General features: G+C 37.4%; 1 protein-coding gene across 14 annotated transcripts in view; it reads left to right on the top strand.

The window, feature by feature from the left end:
• Nucleotides 1-21,204, top strand: part of MAGI2 (membrane associated guanylate kinase, WW and PDZ domain containing 2) — a 735,331-nt gene that overhangs the window by 428,829 nt on the left and 285,298 nt on the right. For all 14 annotated transcript variants that reach the window (XM_027679447.1, XM_027679440.1, XM_027679438.1 and 11 more), the window contains one exon: nucleotides 9,633-9,752. In XM_027679447.1, the coding sequence (XP_027535248.1) occupies nucleotides 9,633-9,752 (120 nt within the window). The remainder of the gene's footprint in view (nucleotides 1-9,632; nucleotides 9,753-21,204) is intronic.

Genomic DNA, 21,204 nt, shown 5'->3' with positions numbered 1-21,204 from the left:
AACTTCACAAATCCTTTTAGAATGTACTCTTAAACAGACATTTTACAGAGCTGCTGGCTTTCTAAGTTTGAATAAAATATAGAGAGTGAATAAGAATATTAATGTTTTTTCAGTTGAAAAGTTATTATTGCAGGCATTGCAGAACCTTTCAAGGTAAACTGTGTATGATTTAAGAGAGTTCTTCAGCTCTCTGTGGTAGTAAGTACAAGCTGCCTAACGAAAGTAATCCGTAAAGGTTTATTCATAATGTTAATAAAATCAACTGGCATAAAAGCAGGTTCTGTTGTTGATAGCAGAAATGTCTGTTACGCCAGAAGTGGGGTGTTTCCAGGATTTCTGAAAGTACGTTTGAATGATGTGCAGTACAAATAGATGTGTTGATGTCACAGTTGAACAAACTATCCCAAATCTCACTTAATAATATTTCCACTGATGCTCCCATCAGTTGGACTGTCAGCAGGAATAACAGATTTTCTAGTACCAGACAAAAAGTCAACTGTAATGTCTGACTGTTTAGCAGACCTACACATACCAACAGACTAGAATTCTCTAGCTATATAATCTATCCTTTTGAAGAGCTGCAAAAATCAGACATTTCCCAGAAAAGACTTTGTTCCTCTGAAGACCATAAGAAACCATGTTCTAATAAAGGTTTTCTAGTAGTATAAAGCATTATGCATGTAATTAGGTGTAGCTTTATTTTCTTAGTAACATCAAAAGTCTCTGTCTGGATCTCATTAGCAGATGATTTCTATGAATCTGTATGGAAACATAAATGTTCATGCATACATGATTCTCTCATAGGAATGCCCTAATGCATTTCTTCATTCTTCAGATAGTTCTCTTGTGCACATATATTCATTTTCATGTAAAACATATTGTTTATAGTTATAATAAAGATTTATGGACGTGTAAACAACTTTGTGCAATAGGAATCAAAGTCTAAACTTCCAAAAGCGGCAAAAGTTTGTCATCATGTTTTAGTTTATATCTTCACCTGAAAGAGTGGAAATCCGTGAAAGAACACTGAATTCAAAGTATGTACCAAAAAAAAAGACCTTAGACTTTACTATTTATTAATTAGCTTGACATGTTCCTAATTAACCAAAATAAGACCCTGGACTTTCTAACACCACAATCTATCACTCATTTATCGTCAGATTTTCAAATTTTCATTCTCAAACATTGCTTCATAGAAGTTTGCTGTTTTCTTTCCTATCTGTTTGAAAAACTACTACAGCCTTTTAGTTTTATAAGCATGAAAGATATTGGGATATATTGCAGTGGTATTTGCTAAGACATTAACATGTTTTATGAATAAAATCCCAGTGTCTTCTAGAGCTTTATATCTGGGCCTAATTCTTGCCTTAAAAAAAGAATGAACCAAACAAGCAAACAAAATACAAAAAACTTTTGAGGCAGTGATGTGGAATCCAGAATGATTCATAACTGATTTTCCTTCTTTTCATCTTTTCACTTTTTGACCACTGAAAATCAGATTCCTTCATGCACTTGGCTAACCCCTGTAAGGTCTGTACTTCCAAATGCCTGAATACCCATAATTTCACAATTTGTAATTTTCCAGGAATCATGTGGAATATAATTTAAGTGTTTATGATATCTGCATTAGCAACAGTTTTTCTGATTTTTTTTACAAGTATCTTCTGCAATCTTCCATGCCTAACTTGACACAAAGTATTCACACTTCTCTGTCAATAGCTTTAATCTCTGAAGTCTATTGTTAGCATTTTGAAAGCTACTCTTGCCAAAGATAATGAAAAAAAAAAGGTGTTTTATTTGCTCAAATGCTGTATTGGCAATGAAACTTATACAGTGGGGCTTAATGCGGGGTCAAAGTTCTCCTTTAAAAAAAGTACCCTGCAGACTTAACAAGGAATTCACCAACAGCAGGAAAGTGACCCAATTTGTGCCACAATTACCAGGAAATGAGTGACATACCCTTGTGGAGGGAACACCCAGTATATCAGTCCCTGTCATAGGATAAGAGCACAAATGTCCAATGATCAAGTCCTTACATTGCATCATAGGTAGCTCTGGATATGACACAGTTTAAAGAAAAGACTTCAAGTGTCTGTCTCAGCCTGCAGCTATTGTGCTGCATTTCTTCTCTGGGTACTGGTCCTCTCGTAATTAGCCAACTAAATAAACAAATAAAAATCCTTCCTACCTGCAGTCCTTAGCTAGAACTACTGTCATTCCCATCTCTGAGTTTTACTTTTCTGTTCAACTCCAATATGACTTAATTTTTACAATGCATAAATTATCTTTGGGCTGTTCAGTGTCTGTCACAGTGCACAAAACCAAAAGAACAAATAGAAAATGCAGTCTGTGTTTAATGCATATTGAATCTTAAAAAAAAAAAAAATAAAAGGTATTTCACAGGATATATGCATCTGGAATCTAATAATCCTACTAACCACCAGGCAGGAGCTTATCTAGCTTACCTAATGCATATGTCTCAAGTTTAGAAAAGGTCAAAATCAAAAGAATTATTGACCGAACGCATATTTTTTCCATAAAGGACATTCTTATCTCTTTCTAAGTGCATTGTAAATCTCAAGTTCAGGAATTCATTGCCTCTGTTTTACACTATAAATATAAAATATATTGGCCTAAGAATTATGTGGTGTTATAGAATGTGGGCACTACAACGTAGTGTACATTCCCTTAAGACTGCTTTTCACAATTTTATGTTTTGCTTCTTCAGCAAAAATCAAAATGTATCAAACAACATCATAAATCCCAAAGTATAATAGAAACTATTAAAAACATGGATCAGGCATTTTTTTAAGGGTTTCTTTTGATATGACTCAAATTCACCTAGTTTCAGTGGACACTAGTTTGAACCATGTAGTTAATCTATTATTTCTGCTACGAGTAGATACAGATGATGCTCAAGGATTGCAAAACTTCCTTTTAGTTTACATGAATTAAACACCTAGAAATTAAACTATTACTTCTACAATGAAGTACTGCTAAATGCTTTTTGCTTTCTACTAAAACTTGGCTGGAAAATACTGGAGATAGTAAAACCTGTTTCTTCCAAATAGTGTCTGGTTTTCTCTCTGTGTACAGGTAACTTTGCAAATAATGTTGCAGTCTCACAACTCAGCAATTGGTAAATGCCTGGTTTTCATAGAATCAGAGAATGATTGGCACTCTGGAGATCATCTTGTCCAACCCCCTGCTAAAACAGGTTTACCTGTTACCAGGTTGGACATAATCATGTCTAGAAAGGTTTTGAATATCTTCAGAGAGACTCCACAACTTCTCTGGGCTGCCTGTTCCAGTGTTCTGTTTCCCACACAGTAAAGAAGTTTTTCCTCATATTCAGATGGAACTTCCTGTGTTTCAGTTTGTGCCCATTGACCCTTGTCCTGTCACTGGGCAGCACTGGAAAGAATCTGGCCCCATCCTCTCGACACCTGCCCTTAAGATATTTGTATGCATTGATCAGATCCCCTCTCAATAGTCTTCCTGTCTCACTGTAGAGCATTTAGCATCTTTGCTAATGGTCTTTGAATTGATTAACATCAAGATCTTCTTCGGGATCACATTTGCCAACAACCTGCTTATTAATGCAGTTTGAAACTATTACGCCCGAAAAACATTTTCAGGAATATGGAATTCATTCTTTTGGTCTTTTCGGGGTTTTTTTAAAGGGTTGCATCAGAGGAATTGCTGGTATTGCACACTTAGAAAGGGGAAAAAACCTTTCTTCCGCATGACCGTTGGCAAGAAGGAACTTATGCCTTTGTGGTTTATGTTGTTATTATGAGAATTATCATAAACACTTGAAGCTTCAGGCTTTGTAGTAGATCTAAAATCACTTTACTTGAAAATTATGTTTATTATTCTCTTCAGCTGGGAATTCAGTAGATCAAGACAAATGTGGTGTTTCTCTGCTTAATGCATTTAGTAATTTGACAAGATAGGTATAATTTCCCATACATTTCAGTTCCTCACAGTAATAGTGTTCCAGTGTAATTTGGCAAACAAACAAAAGAGCTAATTAAGCATTGTTGAATTTTTCCAAGGCAAAGTGTATACAAGGTCATACCAAGGGCTCAGCTGAAGTTTATTAAAGATTAGCAGTCTGTTTCTGCAGGAGGGATCCCTCCAGCTACTGTAATGTATGACATCTTGGCATTCCACAACAAGCTGTTGTACAAAGCAGAATCACAGAACAAATTTTCAGTAGAATGTCTAATAAAAGGGCTTTATATATTAAAGACATTTTTCTCTTTATATTTTGTTGCATTTGGAACAGATAAGCACAATAAGACACTATTTGCTTCCATACATTTGGAAAATGATTCTAGGAGTAGGTCATTATGTAAAAAAAGGACTAGGTTATTCCCATGGCTTTCATTTACACTGTAAATCCTTGTGGCAAAGACACACTTTTGCTTTTGGATTTATCTCATGCAAAAGGAACCAATCTGTGAATTCAAATACAAATCAGGTAAATACTTATGAAAATGTTTGGATAGTGGTGTGCCATGTTTGCCTTTGACTTACCAAAAAAGGGCAATAATTTAGATATTTATTATATGTGTATAAACTTAGAGCATTGAAACCTGTGAGCACAGTCTATGAACAGGTATTGGACCATGCAGGGACTAAGACCTTTACTTCTACTTTCCTGACCATTGTATAGACTGTACAGGAACAGTACTAATGCAGTGATGCTTCTAAAGACTGTAAAATATAGATTATTTACTGTGCATGGATGAAGTGTTCTTTAAAATCTGTCTATGGTGCTGAGCACAGAACACCTTTCCGAGTCTTTCCTGTCATAGTTCTGGGAGTTTTAACTAACATTCATACTCCTATGCTGACAAATAAAAAAATTTACCTCTTTCTCTTTTCCATAACTACATGGAGTTAGCAACAAAAGAAATATTGAGGGAGTACCTTTCCTGCTTTTGAAAGTAGCAGAGTTGGACAGAAACTGTGAAGGCTCAGTGCTTCTAAGAAGAAATATTTTCAAAGTCAAACTGTGCACCTTGTTCCCAAATAAGCACTAAAATGTTGTAAATCTGTAATTGGATCATGAGATTAAAAAGAGACATGTAAATTCCTAGTTGTTCTACCTGTACAGAGTGGTGTGGAGCTTTCCAACCCCGGAGCTCTTCTAGAATCAATAATTCTATACTTTTTTACTCATAATGGGAATCTTGTCTGAACACTACATGAACTGACCATTTTTCCAATCTGCACTAGCAGTCAATATTAAAATTTCATGTTATTTATTGTTCCCCATACTCATATAAGCAGTATTTCAAATATAGCTTATTGCTATGAAATTAACACACTCTTTTTTTCATTCATTGTAAAGATTTCTTAGGTGTCTAAATGTATACCCTCAGGTGCCTTAAACTTAGTTAAAAGGAAAACACTCTTTCAAAGACTATTTATGTAAACAGCACCTAATTCCTCTCCTGGAATATAGCACCATCATATAACACAACAATGAGCATGGAAAGCCTGCACCGAAGTATAGTGAATCACCATATTTCCCCCATAGAACAGAAGAAACAAACTGCAAAGGCAAAGGGTCTTTTTAAAAAATAATAATAAAAAGAAGATAGAGAACATAGCTTAAATATTTCTAAACTGTACAAACTATCCATCTTGAAGCTATAAATCCAAATTCAGTGGTGGCTCACTGAATGACCTTAATATTGGTTTTGAAACCAGATTGATGAATGATACAAGTAGTGGTCATGAAATCAAAGGTCAAGATCAGTCCAGATTTTGCAGACCAAGATCCTTTAATTTCTGAGGTACCTTCATGTTGTGTGACAGCACTTGCTTGAGTGGACTGGTCATGGTTACTTGCAAGCTACTTGTTTTCTGTCTTCAACAGCAACAATAGATTACATTTGTCATAAGTATGCATAGTGCAAATATCCCTTGCTGGTTTTGATCCTGAAAAATCTAAAAGTATGGTGTTCTTTCATTATGGAATTCAAAGATTATTTTTTCATAGGTTACCATGGTAACAAAATGGTAACTGTGTTCCTATTTTTATTTTACATTAATAAAAGGCTTAGTATTGTACACAGTAGCAAGTGTGTCCTATTAAGCCTTGATACTGCATAACAAGAGGTGTTGTGTTTCTGTAGAAATATGAGGCTTGGAATGAATCCTTTGTTTTAAGTCTTGAATCACCATAGGTTTCATGCCTGTTTTTCTGTCTATATGAATGTAGTTAAAGACAAAATATATTAAGAAGTGTAACTCTACATTAGGTTAAAAGCAAGGAAAAAGAAACTTTGCCTATGATCTATAAGATTTCAATATATAGATCTCAACGTTCAGACCTTGATGGGTGTTTAAGATGCTCTAGTAACTGTGTCCAAGTCTGTAAATCTGCACGTTGCAAACTCTATGGTCCTTACAGAAGACTATAAAGGATGATAGAAGTATTATTAGCAAGAACTCAGTTCCTCTAGGGCAAAGGAGTAAAAGAGGCAATAACCATTGATTATTCCATTAGCCAGGGAATTACTTTAACCATTTCCAAAATCTCAGATCTTCCAGGCTGAGGGAATGAGAACAGATGCAGGAGGGAAATGGGACTCAGTAAGGTTTTATCTAGAGGAATAAAGTTCTGCTGGGGATGGAAACCTGGGGTAAGAGTCACCCTGAACTCAGGCAACTGTTGATCATGGTTTGCTCCTTTTTCTGTTTTTTGAAGGAAGTGACTATTCGACCTTTAATAGATGTACAACCCTCAGTATACAATACAGTGCAGATCTCTTGGAGCAGATTCCCTGAGGATTATGAGAAAAGAGGTGGAACCTTCCATGTTACCATGACAGTGTTATCTCCCGGCATTGTAGGATAGACGTAGCAAGTATAGGTGACCAAATTTTGCAATTTTGCAATTATCCCTCATGAATGACTGCTGAATATCTATGTATTTAAAACAAACTACAGGGTAGTAACACTTAATAACATAGAATAATTGAAAATTTAGATTGTGAGGGAGCTCACTAGATCATCTGGTCCAACTTTCCACTCAAAGCAGGGCTTACCTTCACATTTTGTATAACTTGTGTTTTTGTCTGATTGATAAACTTCTGATGATCCTAGTTTGGCTACCTAAAAAAATATTGAAGAAACAGTAAACTAGAGATACTCATCTAATATGCCAGCTTCTTCCCTGTGCCATGTCTGGGAATAGCACAGCCTTGATATGCTGAAGTGTTTTATGAGGAAGATACACTTCCTGTCAATAGGAATTTTTCATTTGAGAGTGAAAATTTTCTTGGGAGAGAGCATGCAGATCAAACATCTGATGTCTGTGCTGTTAGCAGAGCTCCCAGGAGTTCTGGGGTTCAGCACAATCCCTGTGCTTCTACACAGTTCTCTCAAAGGGCTGGAGATCATTGGGGATGCTGCTGCATCGCCAGGGGTCAGATGATCCATGGGAAGTAAATTCAGCATGCTTATGGACAATCCAAGTGTCTGAGTGTTTTAACCACACCATCTCTCCAACACAGTAGTAATCACAGAATCACAGATTCACAGAATGGGTCAGGTTGGAAGGGACCACGGTGGGTCATCTGGTCCAACCTCCCTGCTCAGGCAGAGTCATCCCAGAGCACATGGACCAGGATTGCATCCAGATGGTTTATGAATATTTTCAGTGAGGGAGACTCCATGACAAAGGTCAATCTGTTCCAGTATGTGGTCACTCACACAGTAAAGAACTTCTTCCTCATGTTCAGGTGGAACTTCTGTGCATCAGTTTCTGTCCGTTGCCTCATGTCCTAGTGGTTGATACCACTGAGAAGAGCCTGGACCACCCTCTTGGCATCCCCCTTTCAGATATCTATACACATAATGAACTACCCTCTCAGTCATCTCTTCTCAAGGCTGAACACGCCAAACTCCTTCAGCCCTTCCTCATAAGAGGGATGCTCCAGTCCCCCAGTCATTCTTGTTACCCTCCATTGCATTCACTCCAGGAGCTCCACACCTCTCTTGTACTGCCCAGGTACTTGAACCTAAAACTGCCCAGAACTGCACACAGTACTGCAGATGGGAACAGTACTCCAGGTAATAATCTTAAAGCACCCATTTCTGCAAATACAAAATTCGCAGAAGTTAACAGCCATATGAGTTTTCATTTTAAATGTTGAGATGAGAAGGAGTAGGAATCAGAGAAATTAGGGAAAGAGTCTTATAGACTTATCAAAATACATTCCCATGTTAGCTACCAAAATACTAGCTTCACAGGCTCATTCAGTCCTTGCTATAGATATTCAGGCTGTCTGTGAGAAGAAAAATGTCTCTATGGCAAGCAGTTGAGTTAACCTATCTAAGGCACTTTTACGTCTCTGTGTGTCCAACTAGCAGCAAGGAGGCTGGACAGCTCTGAAGGCCATCCAGTGCTTTGGCAAAGCTGAGCGCTGGCCAGTGGGAATCACTGATAGCATAGGAATCCTGTCATTGATACTGAGAGAACCTTGGCACTGCTAATGTGCTCTTTGTGGCACAGAGGTCTCCATTAGATCTAGATATAGAGTGGGATTCAGTATGAGATTAGGACAGCTGCATTTGGTCAGTGCAAAGAATAATTTTGTGCATTTAGGGCAATGCAAGGGAGAGTTACAATACAATGTTTAAGGTGGTGGATTAGTAACTGAGGAAGAGACAACATCTTTTGCACAATTATCATAATGTTAAACTTTTGTCCAGAAAGTGGAAGATCTGATTTCTAGCCACTGCCTAGCCTTTAAACCATACCCTGCATGTGTGATTTAATCAGTACAGTATTGATAAAGAATTGATTGACTGAGATGTTTCAAACACTCTGAGACTGAGGAGAACCTAAAAATCTCTTGTTTCCGAATGGACTTTTGCGACTTAGTAGTAGTTTCAATGAAAGCAGGGATAGCCTGACAATGATAAAGTAGACCATTAGGAAATCAGGTCAGTTTCAGATGCTTCCCTTCTAACATCCCTTCTATATCCCATAATTTCTGCTAAGTCAGCCAAGTCACTTCTCAGCATGTATGAAATATTGACTGTCAGCATTTACAGAGTTCTGTCATCCAGAGATGACAATAGAGGCAATAAGTAAATATAAACACCTTTGCAGTTTGACAGCATGATTAGCCGGTGATTTTAATCCCACAGACCCTAAACCCTAACCATTTGCCAAGTCCACTTATGGCTCTGAAACAGGCAATGTGATTATAACCCTTGCAGATTAACTTACAGAATTATTATTTTGTATATTAAATAAATGTCTAAAATATCATAAAGTAGATTAATTGTAGACAAGACTATGTTTTGTGTTGCCTCTGAATGCCTAATGTCACTGAGGGCTTTTCTGGTGATGTAAGAAGAACAGTATGACAGCTTTTCATTAGTGAGGATAAATTATATGGATCCAAGTAATGATTGGCATGATCATAAACATGCATCTCATATACCTCTGTCAGCTTCAACAAACGTAGCTGTATTGTTTTGAAAGAGCTACATAATATATTATGTAATTGGTTTACTTTGTAAATTTTCCAAAGATTTCAAAAGGATCATTCCACATTTAGGCCACGTGCTTGACAGTGTGTCTTTCATCTTATTAATAGGCACCACAAGGCCACATAAGGAGGGGGAAGTTCCTGGTGTGGACTATATTTTTATTACTGTTGAAGATTTTATGGAATTGGAGAAAAGTGGTGCTCTCTTAGAAAGCGGGACATATGAAGGTAAGCAGACTTTTAGTGCTAAATTTGTATCATGTTTCCATTGTATTTTTTTCTAATTTGTTGGAATTGCACTGGGACATCCTGTTACAAATGTGTCACTGCTACTGTTACCAGAAATTTGTGAATAGCCATATGGCCATTATGAAAATATTTTCGTATGTAAAAGCTAAATGGGTTCACTGTAATTTTAGTGTATTATAGTGGTTAAGAGAAACATGATAATACATCCCTTACAGGGACAGGAACACTAGTCCTTTACACTAAGGAATCGAAGACATTTCCACATGCTTGTGTAACATAGGGCAAACACACTCTACAACTCACACTCAGTAATCAAATGTAAGACTGACACTTTTCCTTTGTATGTGTGACCTTGCAAATAGCTATCTATATCAGAGGTTGAAACCTCACTGACTTAAGTAAAAGAGGAAGGATTTGCTATGTCATGTCTTATGGGCTTTTTAAAGTTACTGAAAAGAACTCATTACTTTTGTAATATGACAGAGGGATAGGAACTGTCCTAATGACTGTATTAGAAGATGCCTGCCTATGGGGCAAAGAGCCAGCAGCTTATTGCAGAACATTGCTTCCCAGGAGAACTGATGATTCATCTGATTTTAAAACTATTCCAAAACACAGCTGTCCTGAAAGTGAAACTACTGTAAATAGGGGTGCAGTTACATAGAGGAGTATTTTAATAAAACCAAAATAGTGATACACTGTCTTGAACCAGATGTTTCTTAGAAATACATTAGTATTTAAAATAGCTGAGTAATGGATAATGTTTTTTTACTGTAATATGCAAAATTACAGGGAACACCTGTTATATGAAAAATATGACCCACACATATAAGACTCATACACTGGGTGAGTGGAAAGAAAAGCAGCCCCATATTTCTGCCTTGTAGCAAAAGAAGCAATGAAGACCTTTTTTGTCCTGACTTTGTCCACGTCAAGAAAAGAATCTGAAGATAAATATGAAGCTATTCACCCCAAAAAAATCATTAGCTGAGTTATAAATAGCAGCAAAGAAGGTGATCCTTCTAATCAGCACAAAGTATCCATTGCGAATTAAATAAATTTTCATTAAGAATTATATCAATACAAAACTTGTAACAAAGATTTACATTAACAAAGGTCAAATAAAGGAAAGTTATAATCTTTTACCTTTTGACTTTTTTCACCACATGTGATGGTACAACTTACCTAAACATTAATATAACACCACAATTTTACATTTATTGGAAATTTTATCGGACTTTAAATAGCAAGCCTTTCTTGAAGTGTCTTTTTGTTACCTTAGGTGTTTGAAACAGACATTAGAGGAGCTTAAGTGTACCATCAAGTCTGTCATTGTTTGACCATGTAATTTCATTAGTTTGTAGCAAGGTTGTAGAGATTGAACTGCTAGGTTTAATTAATTTACAATGCTCTTCTGTCCCTCAAGGGATACTGAGATGTGTCTTTTAATACCAGCTACCAGAGCTGAGTGGACAGCAAGGTGAAATATTAGTTGCGGAAGTCTGCATAACTCCTCAAATCAGCTGAGGACCCAGCTGAAGAGAGGTCCAAAGCCATGACCGTGCAATGTTTGTCACGTCATTTGCTTATCACAGATGACAAGTTCACTGAAGCCAAGTCAGAAACTAAACATAAAGAAAAAATAGACTCAACAGACCAGTTCTGCCTAAAGCCTGTCTTTGATTCCCACATTTCTTAATCATCAGATGTGCATTCTGACAAATAACAGACAATATATTGTCTGTCTATGCATTATGAAAAATAATAGGTAACAGAAATAGTTTACAGATACTGTTTCTCCTGTTCCTGTGCAAATACTTTTGGACATTACCTTACAAAGTTGTACCCCCAGTTTTCTGATTAATTCTTGACTGCAGCATGTTCCTCTGGAAAGAATTTTGCTAATCATCCCATCATAAGTTTTCCTGAGCACATTAAGTTTGCAGTGATTAAGTTTACTGGTGACAATTATACCAAGCAGAGCAGAGAAATTTTCAATTTCCCTTGTGAGGAGAAGATGATTTTTGAATTCTTCCATAGATCAAGCAACTTATGTGAGCATGCATATTCTGGGAGATGAATTTTGTCTCCTTATCAACACTGGTTATCAGATCTCTGAAACAAATCAGCCTTCTTTTTAATGATTCTCAGTGTTAATAGATTGGTTTGCAGATTTCTTTTTTTTTGTCTTAAAAAAATCATTCTGTATTTAGCTAAGTTTCTATAGTGTAGCTGAATCAGTCTATGCTGATTGTCTAACTACAACCCCTATGTACCAGTTAGTCTCTACCAGCAAATTTTTTTAAAGAAGGGATTTCTCATTTAGTTGAGATAAAGAGAGAGACTGTGTACATGTGTTGTTTTTCACCACTTCTTGACTACAAGGTTTTGTTCAGTCAACTTACCTTCTACTGGGTGAATTTCAAAGCAAACCAGAAACTTCCAGGTAAACCACAGGAGAAGCAGGTCAGGTGGAGACTTACCTGACACTGAGTATTTGTATTGTTCATTGTAGTACTTGATATTGTTGGGAGGGGGGCTATTTTCTCATAGTAATGACAAACCCAGTGAAAACATTCAGAAACATTTTATTCTAATACAAGCAAATAATAGTTGTGATTCCAACCTGGACAGGACATAATACAAAAGTGAAAGCAGTGTTTATTCTTAGAAAAATATAGTTCTATAGTTCCTCTTTTTTTTTTTTTAAAGACACATTATTTTTTGAGTTTTAAATAGATCTTTAAGTTATAAAAATGTCTGAATTAAAAATAGGATACTCGGTGACCTCCTTACTACTTCAGGCTTTCTTTGTCTACTATTTTAGTGACAACTGTGAATGACTGTTGTATTCCAAAGTACTGTAGAAAAGCAATAGTATGTTCATGATAAAAATTCTACAAATCTTCTATTTTTATCAGTTTTTCAAATATGAAAACATTTCATTTCAGTAGGACTATTTCATTATTAATTGGCCTTTCCTATTCATGTCTTTTTGAGCAACTGCTGGGTAAAAAAGCTATCTTTATAGATATTAATGATTTCAAATATACATAATGATACATAAACAGTTGCTACATGTTTTGCAGCTTACTTGTGGCAAAGTTCCCTGTCAACCTAGGTAACAGTATTCAATGCAGAACAAGAGAAAGAATACAAGGGCCAGTTTTACTCTCACTCAGATTAACAGTCCAAGTCACATTAACTTCAGTGACATTGTCATTGAGATCTGAATTTGTAGTAAAATTACAAATTTTATTATAAACATTTATGAAAAATTAAAAATGTATTATACACCAGCACCTTGCTATTTGGGGTGGGGGGTGTTTGCCTGAAGCACACCAAACTCAGTTATTTGGAAATCCTTGTATAATAGCACAGCCAAATCCGAAAGGTTTCAGTTCGTTTCCTTTCTAGCAGAATTTCAATTTACTGTACTGATTAAAGGAATCCTGGTTTGGCTCAAAGTGATAACTTCACTGGAGCTAAAACACCAACACAGCTGAATATCCAACACAGATATTGGGATAACATAAAATAACCATGGTTCTGTAAGCAGAGGGGGAGGTGTTCCTGTGCAGAATGAAAACCACTGTCATGCAGACTCATGTAACACAGGAAGACACGCCCCAGCAAAATAATCCACATTCCTTTCCTAATGAAGATCATAGATGGTCTTTAAATTGACATAATGTGTCAATCTGTAAAATACAGAAGAACAAAAGCTGTGATGAAGAGACAAATTGTGTGTGTATGTGTGTGTTGTCTTTTACGACTTCTCCAATAGGAGGCTTCTCTCAGCGTACTGTCATCTCTCTGATATGTCAAACTTCTGTGGAGACTTCATGGGTCACTGACATCAAGTGTTGTTCCCATCTCCTTATTAGATCAGCAAAATTTCTTAGCCAGTGCAGCATGTCAGTAGACTGAAAATGTACTTGAACTGTATGTTGCTTAAGAATGCCAGTGCTCATAAACAGAAATGTAACAGCTTCAGTATTATTTCCAAAACCCAGATATGTTAAGGTACGTGATTTAAGGTTATGGTAAGACATCATTATGAAGTGCTAATAATGTAAGAGTGTAAGAGCAACGCATGCCATGGGTAGAATTGCCTTTTAAAAGTAACATATGCAGTAGCAGTACTAGAAATAATGAGAAATGTTCAGTGTATAAGTGCTGTAAGAAAAAGAAATATGGTTGTTGGTAATCCATAAGGACATAAATGTATTTCAAATGTGCAAAAGCAACAGGGATTTTGGCAGTGTGGAGCTCTATAGCAAATGCAAACACAAAATAAGCTTGTTCATAACTGTTAAAGATGTGGCAAAAATAAGAAGATAAATTTATTCAACCAGTACACCTATGAATAATGTACTAACTCTTTTTTCCTATTAAATTTTTGTTTGCTTCAGAAGATATCCGTAACAGTTGTTTTGTAAAAGACATTTTGTTTGCTATTAATATAATAATATTCTTAATTTACCCCATGAAAAGCAATTATTTTAGTTATTGTGCCATTAATTTTGTCAAAAATCCACTTTTTATTATTTGTTCAATTGTTTGGAATTGTCTCTAATTCATTCACTGGTGAAAATTCAAAGCTCACTGAAGCTATTTAACCACTTACATGATCATGGACTTTCCTTGGCCCCACTGAAGTTCATGGTAAATTTCCAGCTGGCTTAAATGAAAACAGAATTGCACCCATATTTTTTTTACTGATGGAGTATTATTTGGCAGAAGGCTGAGTGTTAGCTGGAATTTTCTTAATATTCCACAAATCTGTAATTATTAAGCCTTTAAAAACCAGCTTGAATACATCCCATGGGTGAAATCTTAGTGTTCTGTGTTACTGGTTTATTTGAGGACAAAAAACTTCCAGTTGTTTTAAGCACAGTTTTAAGGGCTCAGCTTACATGTTTTCAGTTGAGTCACCATTATGATGAGCTCCATTAGGAAGGAGAGTGTGGGTTGAAGACAATGTTTTGCCTGAGACTCTTCCAGCACGCTGGCAGATAAGCAACACTGGGAGGTGCTCTGATTCCATTCACCTGGAAGCAGTCCTTATACTGTCTCCTGAAGAAGACATTAAGTTTTACATAGGCTTTCATTTCATCTCTCAAGCCAAATTTAGCCTAAAACCTAAATGATCTAAACTATTCTGTTCAGCTAATGCATTTTCAATTAACATTTCATTTTAATATCTGTAAATTTAAAACAACTACTCCATCTAGGCAATGGAGATTTTAATTACTGCTTTGTGATAAAAATGGTTTTATAAAGAGCTGGTATTTGATTCCAGTCATTTTGATTCCATTCTTCCTCGTAAAAATTGTAAGGTATTCAAAATTCCACCCACTCACTGTATGCAGCATTCCCTTGTGTGCCGGACATCCTGAGCACTCTACAGCAGATGGATATAAAGGAAATTAATCAACATAAAGATAATAAAATGTTACCCTCCTATGACCTAAACACAGTAGTTAATGAAATATTCTGATTTAAAATGGAAAACAAAGGAATCATGGGGATAGATCTATAGAGATAAAAATAGAAGTAGTCCTTCAAAAGGCATGTCTTTTAACAACTGAAAGTGTTTTCAAGGGCATAGAAGAATGAAATGGGATACTTGATAGTTAAGATCATGTTCCTGTTGAAAGTGCCTCTTTCATATAATATAATGTCCACTTCTCACCACCATATTCAGTGAACATTTGACTGTGGATATTTCAACATCTAGGTCAACAAATAGGAGAAGAAATCTTAAATACAGTCAGTGACTTCATGACCTGATTGAGTTCTTTTACCTGTCCTATATTAGTAAGAATTTATGGGCTTTTTTATGTTTCCTCTTTACTCTTGGGGCAGAGGAAGGAGTTGAATCTCATCATTAAATATGAAATGTGGAGAATGTAAATGGTCAGAAGCTCAAAAATTTAATGCCAGTGAATTTATTGACATGTATAAGGAATCCTGTCTACATTTGTTAATGCATTTTAAGTCATAAAATATCACATTTCCTTCTTTTTTTAAAGTTTATTTAATTAATTTCTCATTTTCTCATGGAAGTGATAAGGAATCAAAATTGAAGAAATATTTTTTCCTTTCTTTATTAAAAACAGCTGCTTTTAAAAGTTACACTATTGCAGTGCAAAGGGTGACTTTCATAACTTCTACAATGCCTTTTTTAACTTCCTGAAATGTGGGATTAGTGTGGCAGAACATATACTTTGTGTCTGTTCTGAGGCTGTATAAATTCTCATTATTTTGATAATTGATATTCCTGGTGTGTGGTTGCTTCTATCTTAGGAAATCAGGCCTCTGTCTTCACTATCATCCAGAGATAGGAACAGGAACACAGGTGACATCAAAACTCTTTGTGAGTGATGCTGCTTGCTTTCTGCTGCCAGGGTTGTCAGGTGAGAGTAGTTGCTCACAGTCCTGTTGTAGTCCTCTCACTCCTGCAGCTTGAGCTCTTCTCCTTTTTCTGCAACAAGGCTTATGGTAAGAGGGTCCTCTCCCCTGTGTGAGTCCCATGGCAGGTCACCGTCCTCCATAACAGACTGGTGACACTTCAGCAAAGCTGCTGGAAAACTTACAGACACCTGAGGTTGCAGATCATGTCAACAGACAAATACTACTACTTCATAAAAATTGAAGATGTGGTCAGTTTTGACCTACTGCAAGAATGTGACTAATAAGAAAAGATGACATCCAGATGTACCTCATAAAGTAGCATTTAAAGGGGTCGCCTGGGCCATGTGTGTCAGTATAGGTCAAACCCACTCCCGTGGGCATCCAGGTAATAGAAGCTTATGTGACAACAGTTTTATGTGTGAAATTAGAAGAGTAGGACCATTCTGCCTTTAAACATCCTGACAGCATCCTGATTCAATGATGTGATGGCTCCTTCTCCAGTGCACTTCCAGATGAGCCAGGGATTGATCACTGGCTTCCCCATGGCTTCTAACAGGGTTCAACTGAAAGAAAACCAACAGTCATTGACATTGTCTTTTCTCCAGGAGCATTTGATGGCTGTATCCCCTGCCCAGCAGATGGCCATGGATACACTTGATCTGGGTGTGAGTTTAGTAGGCTGTGACTGGGATGCACTTGACTGAGGTGTGGTGCAGTCAGCATCTAGACTGAGCTCCCTGTCTGGCCTGTCAGACGTCTCTGCTGCTGCCCAGGTAGAGGGTGCCAGGAGGCCAGAGCAGTGTTTCCGACCATTCCAGGATGATGGCTGGTGCTCTTTCTGAGTCAATGTCCAGTGCTTCTTTCAACCACTTGTGTCAAGCACGAGGTCTGAGATTAAGCCACTGTCACATGTCACAGAATCACAGGTGCCTCAGAGTATTGTCCAAATGCTTCTTGAACTCTGTCAGGCTTGGTGCATGACCACTTCTCTGGGAAACCTGTTCTAGTGCCCAGCCACACTCTGGCTGAAGAACCTTTTTCTGATGTTTAGCCTAAACCTGCCCTGAAACAACTTCAGGCCACTCCCTTGGGCCCTGTCGCTGGTCACCATAGAGAAATGATCGGTGTCTGCTCCTCCTTGTCATCTCACAAGGAAGTTGTAGACTACAACGAGGTCTCCCCTCATTCTCCTCTCCTCCAGACTGAACAGACCAAGTGACCTCAGCTGCTCCTCATACAGATTCCCCTCAAGGCCCTTCACCATCTTCATTACCCCCCTTTGGACAGCCTCTAATGGCTTAATATCTTTCTTATATTGTGGTGCCCAAAACTGCCACAATATTCAAGGTGAGGCTGCCCCAGTGCTGAGCAGAGCGAGACAATCCCCTCCCTCGCCCGGCTGGCGACGCTTTGCCTGATGGCCCCCAGGACATGGTTGGCCCTCCTGGCTGCCAGGGCACAGCTGAGTCATGTCCAAGTGTCTGTTGACCAGGACCTCCAGGTCCCTTTCCACAGCACTGCTTTCCAGCTTCTCATTCCCCAGGCTGTACGGACATCCGGGGTTGCCCCATCCCAGGTGCAAAATCCGGCGCTTTCCTATGTTGAGCTTCATGTGGTTGGTGATTGCCCAGTCCTCTAATTTGTCAAGGTCTCTCTGCAGGGCCTCCCTGCTATGGATTGATAGAACCTGTAATTCCACTGGCTGGTGCTGTGCAGCTCAGCAGAAGTGTGCATGGACGTTCAGTTCATCTGATATGTGATCTATTGAGATTCTGTGGCTACCACAAGCAGAAATTAAATTGTCAGCTCAGAGTTGCTTCAAATGTTATCAGCTGGTAATTTTCCCAAGAAAATCAGCAGGATGTGTGTTCCCCAGGAAGACAACACTTTTCTTTGCTCATATGTGTTCCCAGGATGTAGAACAGGACCAGGTGCAACAGCGCACAAATTACTGGGGTCTGAGTGCTCCAGAAACCCTGTCTGCTCAAACAGGCTCACTGAAACAACAGTCAGTGTACTTTATTTTGTATGAAAACTGGATCAGCACCAAGAGAATCTCAACTGCAGGGAAATCAAGAAAGAAGTTTTGCCTTCATGCCTTTTTCCAAGCTGAGTTGGCCATGTGTCACCTCAGCCCAGGACCTCAGCTCTTTACTATTCTGTGCAGTCACTACCAGAAAGGTATTAAAAAACTGAAGTGTCCAGGCAAAAGTAATGCAAATTACCAGGAGAGCTGCAGGGAATAAATTTAGAGAACTCATCAGGTAGAGCTTTGTTGAGTAATGATTGAGAAGCTCAGAGAATTTAAAATGTGTGAACCCAATGGATGAATAAAGATAATTCAAAGTTGGGCAAATAAGTAACCAGGGGTAATGTGATGAAGCTCGAAAAGGTGAACATTTCAATTGAATATTGGGAAAAAAAATTTCTCATACTGATGTGATTTAAATGTTATAATAACCTCCAGAGGTGGAGACCCAAGTTTCACCTCTTAGAAAGTTTAAAAGTAGTTATTAGTAGAAATATTCCTGCACTAGTAGAGGGATTAATTGAAGGCTGTAGTATAGTATTGTATACTTCAGTATACTATACATTAATGCTATCTGTGTGACACATTAGGTTTTGACTGTGGGGTTTTTCAAGAAACAGGTCACAACCAGTTCGTATTTGCATTTCATTTACGTTTCTAACTGAACTTTGCCTGCTGGATGTATTGTGCTGTTTTACTTTAAATTCAAAGTGTGTTAGAAAAAATGATCAAGGTCTGTACAGCCTGAGTTATGAGGCTATCACACTGATATGACACATGTATCTGTACTTATTACAAAAGATGTAAAAGAATTTAACACTTCAAATTACAAATCATTATGATGTGCTCTGGAGAAAAGTTTAGCTACATTGCTCAGTTACAGAGGACTCCATTTTTCAATGCATTACTGGAAAGACGCAATATTTTTTATATCCAGTTTACATGCATTTATCATGTTATTATGTCTTTGTGAAGTTCCTGTGGATTTTATATCCCCTTGGATGCTACACGTTCATATTTGTGATATTCCTCATTATTAAGCTACAAATGAAAAATTATCACCTTCCTGTATCAAATAATATTCTGCTAAATATCATAAACTGCAGTCCAAAAAATGTTTCGGAAGTTCTTTTGAAAACAAGTGGAAAAAATCCCCTTTCCATTTCCATCAACCTCAGAATTTTCCAGCAGTTATATTTTTTTAAGACAAGATATATTGAAGCTTCCATAATACCTTTCTTTTAACACCTTCCTATGAATCAAAAGATTATGATTTTTCTGAGTATGTTCCCTAAATCCTTGCCTTTTTCGAAGAGTAACAACTACCTTCTCTAGTCTTTGCTCCCTTAATCACCGTAACTTCTCAAACATGATAGAGAATGTCCCAAAACAACATCAAGCCAGTTTCACAGCATTTTCAGATGCATCCTAACCAGTCCTATGGACTTGCATGTATCCAGCTAACCTAATTAGTACCAAATTTGATCTTCTATACCATGGGTAGTACCTGTCTCTGCCATTCTTTGCTCCTAAGCAAGCACCTGAGGGGCCTGGGAGTGAGTAGCAGACTGACAGTAAAGGCTGAGGGAGTGAAGACATTGAGTCCTTCACCAGGTTACCCTTTCTTATGTTCTCCATCACTTGGTCACCTACCACACTGGGCAGCAGGCCCACGTTCTCCCCAGTCTTCCTTTTGTTGCTGCTGTGGCTGTAGAAACATCTCCTGCTGCCCTTGATGTCTTCAGTAATCCCATGTCTAGCTGTTTTTTGGCCTTCCTCATTCTGTGTATCCAGGACATGATTCTCTATTTCTCCTTGTTCTCCTGTCCATGCTTCTGCCTTTCTGACACAACTGTTCTGAGGAGTTTCCTAAGAGCAAAACTTACCTTCAGGGTCTTCCCTTGCTTGCACAATGTTCTACAAAACAAGAATAAGGCTTCTCTATACTAGCAAAGATTGCAATTTCTGTATTTCTATTCTTTTAGCAGAAATTGCTTTGCAGTAAGACATAAAAAATTCCGTTTCATGGCCTTGCGAAGAATTATGTGTTTTTTTGAAATCTCACTTTGATTACTCTGTTTCAATAGCAAGGTATTGTGGGACTTTGCAGTCCTGCTCACAACCCTGGTCCTGGTTGCTATGGTGGACTTCAGACAGGTGAAGAAAAGTGTGCAACCTTCTGCATGCTGGCACAAAACAAGAGAATGGGCTGATTTCTGTCAAGATGAACTTGAAATAATGAAGGACTTTGAGAGAAGCCGGTTGTGCCAAGTGCAGAATAATGCAGTATGAGTGTGGGAAGAAGGCCTGGATTTGTATGGTTAATTGAAAAGAAGGATTCAGCTACTGATACAGCTTTTTCTGCAATAGAGTTACATTACATCCCAAGTGAGCTAATTAAAGCAAGATAAAAGACCAAAAAAACAAAACACTAAAAGAAGAGTTTGTTTTTCAAAGCAAGGAAGTTTCTGGTTAAAACAAAACAAAAAACCCTAAAGATATTAAAAACAAATGAACAAAACCTTTCAAGTGTAGGGAAATCTGTATATTTGGTTTACACAGTTTTCAGAAATAATTACTCTATGTTTTACCTTGTGTAAAGGAAAACATAAGTAGATCTACAGGGTCTTTTGGCCAATGAAAGGCTCCCCTTGTATTTCCAATAAAAATAATGGAGAAGCAATCAGCAACTGAGGTTAAATATACTGCTAGAGAATTAAATATAATAGCCCAGGTGATGACCTACATTTACAATTATTTTATTTTGTGCATATAGAAAAAAATAGCCAAGAATATAGAATAAGCTGTGAAAGATACTACTGATGCAGAAGAAACCTATGCCAGCATAAGGAAAGTGGAATATATTCAGTGCACCAGCACTGAAAACAGTGCAAGAGAGGGGCTGCAACATCTGCAGACTGAGTGGTTCTTCAAGATTTAGATTTCCAGACTCAGTTAAGGATAAGTCTAAGTTCCTTCAGA

This window comes from Neopelma chrysocephalum, unplaced genomic scaffold (assembly GCF_003984885.1).
Source record: "Neopelma chrysocephalum unplaced genomic scaffold, ASM398488v2 Primary Assembly neopelma1_45, whole genome shotgun sequence".
Classification (NCBI taxonomy): Eukaryota; Metazoa; Chordata; class Aves; order Passeriformes; family Pipridae; genus Neopelma; species Neopelma chrysocephalum.
This window is presented reverse-complemented; position numbering and strand designations above follow the sequence as displayed.